The 7,500-nt window shown below is 25.9% G+C and overlaps 1 protein-coding gene across 2 annotated transcripts in view; it reads left to right on the top strand.

Annotated features, from left to right (window-relative positions):
* LOC100215577 (probable ATP-dependent RNA helicase DDX60) overlaps positions 1 to 7,500 on the top strand; it is a 73,356-nt gene that overhangs the window by 28,571 nt on the left and 37,285 nt on the right. For both annotated transcript variants that reach the window (XM_065806310.1, XM_065806311.1), the window contains exon 4: positions 797 to 4,346. In XM_065806310.1, coding sequence (XP_065662382.1) covers positions 797 to 4,346 — 3,550 coding nt within the window. The remainder of the gene's footprint in view (positions 1 to 796; positions 4,347 to 7,500) is intronic.

The raw sequence follows: 7,500 nt of genomic DNA, 5'->3' as shown, positions 1-7,500 counted from the left end.
CTTTTTTTAAATTATTTCCGATGTTAAAACTCTCAAATGAGAATTTACGTCTTATTTATGAAGCTCACCTACATAAACAGGGACATGATACAATGAACATATAAACAGGAAGTAATTATTTTCACATTACTTTTAAAATTTTCCTTACCAACTAGTATCAAGTTATGCTATAATTTTGTTAATTATAGTTCTTTATATAAACCTTAATTACTTCCTTTTTTAAAAAAATTTTTATAGGAAGTTCAATATAAAGAGTTTTTTTAGTTTTGTATATCTCATACACAGCTGAAGATTTTATATGAAAGGCCTTCTGTGTTAGAGAAAAAATTTTTTAAATATTTGTCAAAATTTAAATAATAAATATATTTTACTCATCTTAGTTTGAATAGTTTTTCTTTTGTTACCTGGAACATTTACTCATATTTGTTAAAAAAATTTGCTAAATAATTATATATATATATATATATATATATATATATATATATATATATATATATATATATATATATATATATATATATATATATATATATATATATATATACATATATATATATATATATATATATATATATACATATATATATATATTTATATATATATATATATATATATATATATATATATATATATATATATATATATATATATATATATATCTGTGTGTGTGCATGTGTATATACTTAACATTTTTTAATATTAATATATAATCAAATTACAAATTTAAATAAATATAAAAAATAATGTTTATATAAAAACAAATAAATAACTTAATTATATATTATCATATTTTTAGTATGACAAACAATGTTCTTCGACTCAAGAAAATTTGAATAATGTTGACATTATTTATGATAAACCAATGTTTGTAGCCAACTGGCTTCAAATGTGTAATCTTTCTCATGAATTTGGTTCTGGAATTTTTCTTATTGATGGCGATAGTTTGCTTTTATCAACAATTTGTGATGCTAACTTGAGTAAAACTCATGGTGGACAGACACTTCATTGTGTATATCTTGTGGAACGACAGCTGCAAACATTTGTTAGACGCAGAGGAAAATTCCATATTGTTTTCTTTAAAGATTCTCTTTTTGTAAATGAACCACAAAATCAACTACTAAGAGAAGTTTTAATTTTTCATCTTAAAGAAGAATTAAATGTTACTATTTTAGATCAGTTTCAAAATGCTTGGGACCCTTCTTTTGAAACATGGGTTCAGAATATTATTCCCATCTTTTTTCTGACGTTTGATGTTTTTAAAAATTGTCAGTATGAAACCTTATTTTTACAATTGGAAAAAGTTTTGGCTCTGCAAATAAATGTAGCATTTATTAACGATATTGTTGTTGGAATGTCATCCTTAAAAGGATATCATATTTTAGCAAAAAATGCAAAAAAAAATAAAGCAAGAGAGATCATGGTAAAAAACATATATCATGCTTTTTATGAGAAACAACTCGGGTTTCAGGTCATGTTACAGGTTGATGTTTCAGAGTTTTATGATATTCAATCAGAATTTGTTGCAGCGTATGTGTTTATGAAGAAACATCTATTATTTCAGAACTATGTAGACTTTGCCAAACTTGTTGTACTCTATGTTTTGGTTAAAAAAAGTTTACCTTTGCAGAAGAGAGCATTACCTAAAGTCAAACATAATGTTGACTTTGAGTCTTTGATAACAGAATTCTTGCAAATACTGAGTAAAGTTGTTCAAGAACGAAAAGAGGCTGGTGTATTGAAAAAAAATGAAATTGTTTGTGATATCTGGGATGGCAACCTCTTTGCTACATTTTGTAATATATACTGTAAACAGTTGAATCAAGTTGAAGTTTTATTTGACACTGATATTTTTATCAATTATAAGAATATTATTGATAAGTTTGATAAGAAGTGTGGTGGCAGATTGAAATCAACACTTCCTTGTGATTTTGGAGTTAAACATTCTTGTGAGAGAAATAACGAATCATTTTCTGCTTCTGATAATAATCTTCTATCTCTTCTACTCTCTCTTGAAATAATTTCAACTCCAGTTTCAGGGGTTTTTTTAATTCAGGTTGTTCCAGTAGATTGTAAGCTTGTTACATTGTATGCAGGTAACATCTATAATCAAATGGAGGTTTTGGATAAAGATGATCCATTCTTAGCTGAATTTCTTCCAGATTTTGATGAATTTGAAGATATATACCATTGGCACTGCAAAATTTTAATTGATGAATATGAAATGTTTTCGGTGCAAGAAAAAAAGAAAATGGAATTAATGAAAAAGGAAACTTCAATAGAAATAAAACAAGTGACTAAACAAAGCGAGTTGAAAATGAAAAGTAAAGAACAACGAAGAGAACAGCGAAATCACAGTAAATTTTTTAAGTACCTTCAAATGTATGGAGAAAGCTTAGGAATTAAAGAGTCAATATTAATTGTCCTAGAAAACAAAAACAAAAATAGCAAGCTAAAACAGCAGCATAGAAGTTCTAATTCAAAGGAGGTTGTTGGAAAGGCACAACTAATTATTGAACAGAATAAATTGAAAAAACTTGAAGAACAAAAAAAAAAAGATAGTGATCAGTGGAAAAAAGTTGCAGACCAAATTCGAGAGTTGGATTATTCTGAGGCTCTAAAACTTATTCAAGAAAATGAAAAATGTTTTTATACTGATCAGTTTAAGATCAAACTTGAAGTCAAAAAGTTATCAATATTAAGAAAATTGTTGCATAATAAAGATTCAAACCATATAAATTATCATGATTCAAACCATATAAATCACACTATTAACCTTTTTTTAATCATTTCAAAACTTTTCAGCAAATATTGGGATATACTTTCATTGAGTGAAAAAAGAGCAGTTGCAAAAGCTTTACATGAAGCTGGATTTTTTAATCTCTTGAAATTGCTCAATTTAGAGTCTCCTAAGAAACCTTCTAAAGCAGAGTCACAATGTCATGTTGAATTTCAGTTAAAGTATGTTGGACACTTTTTGTCAAGAACAGAACGCAGTGATCCTGATCCTAGAATTTCAAACTTTATTCCTGATACCTGGCAGAGAAAACTATTTGATGCTGTTGATAATAATAAATCTGCATTAATAATTGCTCCAACTAGTTCAGGTAAAACATATGCTTCATATTATTGCATGGAAAAAATATTGAGAAGTAGTAATGATGATGTTGTAGTTTATGTTTCTCCAACAAAAGCGCTTGTCAATCAAGTACATGCCTTTGTGAACAGTATATTTACAAAAAATGATTTGCCTGCTGGAAAGACAATTTGTGGGGTATTTACAAGAGATTATAAACACAATGTGGAAAATTGTCAAATACTTGTTACTGTACCACAATGTCTTGAAATTCTTCTACTATCCATCCAAACTTATGAATGGTCTCAAAAAATAAAATATGTTATTTTTGATGAGGTTCACTGTATTGGTGCTGATGCTGATGCTGAGACATGGGAACATTTATTGTGTATTATCTCTTGTCCCTTTCTTGCACTTTCAGCAACAGTTGCAAACCCTGAAGTTCTTCATAGTTGGCTTCAAGATATTCAAAACTTTCAAAAAGAGAATAAAATAATGATTGGCAGTAAAAGAGACAATTTGTCATACGAAGTTGAATTAGTTATTGTGAAAAATAGATATTCTGATTTAGAAAACTATGTCTTTATTCCAGAGATCTCAAAAGATTTTCAGGAGTTAGGTAACCTGCAGAGTATTCATCCAATTTGTACAGTAAAATTATCAGCTGTCATTGCAGAAGGAATCCCAGAACATATCAGTTTATCGCCCAGAGAATGTTTAAAACTATATGATGCAATGAAAAAAATAAAACCTGAATTGATTAATTTATCTCCAACTGATTTTTTTGTCGATAAAAAGTTTCTTACCAGGGATGAAGTAAGGTTATATGAAAGTGAGTTGAAAAAAGAGTATTTTGGCTGGAGCACAAAAAGAGAACATTTTGAAGGTGTTCAGCGAGTGTTATTTGAGTCAGAAACTAATTCAAAATCAACCAAAATGTGTGAAAAAGATTTAAATTTAAACAAGGATGATTATTTAAAAAGAACATTTATGAGTTTAATCAAAACATTGGAAAAAAAATCCATGCTACCTGTTATTGTGTTTTGTTTGGATCGATTTTTGTGTCATTCTTTGGTAAAAACAGTTGTTGCATATTGTGAACACAGAGAAAAAACTTTTATAAGAAAGAAAAATGAGAATAAGCTAACTTCTTATGAGAAGTCTGTAACGAAAAAGAGTAAAGATAAAGCTAGTGAAAAAGACGTTCCAAAAAAAAAAGAAATTAGTAATTATTGGCTTGATCATGATTTTGTTAAAGGAGCTTCATTTGCTGGTAATCTTTCATTTGTTAAATCTTTTTTTTACGTATTGTTATTATTATTTTTTTTCGTATTGTTACTTTTTTTTATGCTGTATAAACTTTAAAAAAAGGTGTAAGTTTCTACTTTTAGGGTAAATCACGTATATTTCCCCTTTAAGGATAAATTTTACACCAAAAATGTTCATATGTAGTGCAATTAGCTATCTCCGAGTTCGATCCCCACCACGTCCCTGGTAGTACCGCGCTCAACTTGTTTCTCCGCGCAGCGGCCTTGTTCGTCAAGGTTCGTGTTTCGGAGCTATAGAGTTGAGAGAGGGTTGTAACCACTAATAAGTAGCCTCCTCATCTGTAGTGGCCTTCGGCCTTGAGGAGGTGAATAACAAAAAAAAAAAAAAAAAAAAAAATCTTAAGGGTATAATGTTCTATCTTAAGGGGTAGGATATGTGATATACCTTTATGGTACAATATGTAATATAGCCTTTATTTCCACCTTTTTTATAAGTGTATAATGTTCTAAAGTTCAAATTTTGCTAATATTTTTTTGTTATCTTAACTTAACTTAAAAATAAATATAATTAAAAAATATTCAAAAAACCAATCCAGACTTCTTGAAATATTTTACAAACATTTAAAACATTTAAATAATAGATAAAAAATTGACTATTGAAGTATTTTACAAACATTTAAAACATTTAAATAATAGATAAAAAAATTTATTAATATTCATTTAATGTTTAGTAAACATTTTGTAAATATTAATAAATTTTTATATCTATTATTCAAATGTTTTAAATGCTTGTAAAATATATAAATGTTGAATCTTAGTTGATTTGTTTAATATTTTTTGATTATATTTATCAAATATAATCAGAAAATATCGAGTTTTTTTTTTATTTAAAAATTATTCTGCTAGTTACAGTTGTTATTCTGTTAGTTACAATAAAAAAATAAAAAAATGTCTAAACAGCTGTTTAGAATAATAAAAAAAATAAGAATTATGCTGCAGTATATATATATATATATATATATATATATATATATATATATATATATATATATATATATATATATATATATATATATATATATATATATATATATATATATATATACGTATATATATATATATTTATCTATATATATATATATATATATATATATATATATATATATATATATATATATATATATATATATATATTTATCAAATATAATCAAAAAATATCGAGTTTTTTTTTATATAAAAATTATTCTGCTAGTTACAGTTGTTATTCTGCTAGTTACAATAAAAAAATTTAAAAAAATGTCTAAACAGCTGTTTAGAATATCAAAAAAAATAAGAATTATGCTGCAGTATATATATATATATATATATATATATATATTATATATATATATATATATATATATATATATATATATATATATATATATATATATATCAGGAGAGCACAGTGATATATATATATATATATATATATATATATATATATATATATATATATATATATATATATATATATATATATATATATATCACTGTGCTCTCCTGAGACCGCCAGGGTAAATTTTGGTTTACTCTAAAATTTTTCGTTTATTTACTATTATTGGGTTAAATAAAGTATTTTAAAATAATTTTTAAAATCTAAACTAACTTTTAAACATAGAAATTTTAGATTTAATTAATTAAAATGTCTAAAATAAATTGCGTCATTTTATGATTACATCATCTATTCAAATTGGTACAAACTGTTGCAATACAGATGAAACTAATTATTTTTACAGTGAAAAGCGGTTTTTTTGTCAAAATGGCTGACGAAAAACGTCTAACTTGTGCATGTTGCTTTATTTCCTTTGGAAAAGGATCACATAAACTTATTAAAGTAATGCAGTACAACTTCATATTCAAAATTTATTTTGGACAGAATATGATGTAGAAAAAGAGTGTTGTTCAAAAAACATTTGTAATTCTTGCAAAACAAATTTATATGCATTGAACAGGGGTGAAAAATCAAAATTAAATGATTGGATTGAGAAAATATCTCAACACAAAAACTCAGAAGATCATCTGATATTAGTGAAATATCTGAACAGATCACAACAAATAACCAAAATATCGTTGATAAAATTGTTAAAAAGACATGTCCTTCTTGCTTTTCTACAATAGGTATGATTTCCTTAAACAAATTAAAAATATTGTATAACTTATATAAAATTTTAGTTAATAAACTATTTCTTCAATTTGAAAAAAAAAAAATTAAATTTAGCATAGAGTCAATGCTACTCAATGCATAGTCTATGATAGACTTATTAAATATTAGTGTATTATTTTTATATGTTTTACAAATATAGTAATACCAGAGTTTTTCCTAGTTTAAATTTCTATTTAGGCAAAAGAATTTCTCACTTTTGGTGTAAGGGTGAAGCGTAAAAAACCTAATTATGCTGGCTGAAGGTCTTGGAAATGTATCCAGTGAGCAAGTTGCTTCTGGAATTATCAAAATAAAAATGAAAAGAGACAAAATTAAATCTGGAGACAAGTTTCCTTTAAAAACCTTTGAAAACAATCTCCTTGTTGTTGTTGGCACACCTGTTAATAAATGCAGCAGAGCATTCGTTAAAAAGTTATCTCTAGAAACTATAATGGAAATCTCTAATACTCTAAACCTGAGTAAAAGAAAGACTAAGCTACTTTGTAAACATATGCGACAAAATTTAGGGAAGAAAATGTTAGAACCTAATATAACAACTCAGATAGAGGAGCTGCATAATGTATTTTCAGATTTTTAAGATGTCAAAACTGAATCATTCATTTCAGGGGATGAAGAGATAAGTCACAGTTTGGTATTTGTATACCAAACTTTAAAAGATACTTCTGATTTAATTCTTCGTATGATTAATGAAAGAGGTTTGAATCCTTATTGCACTATTGCTAGGATTTCCATTGATGGTGGACAGGGTTTTCTTAAATGCGTTATAAATGTTTTTGATCCACTACGTAAACATACAACTTCAGAAAGTCTTGATGATTGTGGTGTAAAAAGATCATTGGTTTAAGCTTTAGTTGAAGATGTTTCAAGCATAATGGTAATCTTAGTAAACTATTGAAACCACTAGCTCTGAGTGATGTAAAATATTCAATAGAATTTGATCTAAATCTTTTTAT

The sequence above is a fragment of the Hydra vulgaris genome, chromosome 09 (assembly GCF_038396675.1).
Source record: "Hydra vulgaris chromosome 09, alternate assembly HydraT2T_AEP".
In the NCBI taxonomy this organism is placed as follows: Eukaryota; Metazoa; Cnidaria; class Hydrozoa; order Anthoathecata; family Hydridae; genus Hydra; species Hydra vulgaris.
This window is presented reverse-complemented; position numbering and strand designations above follow the sequence as displayed.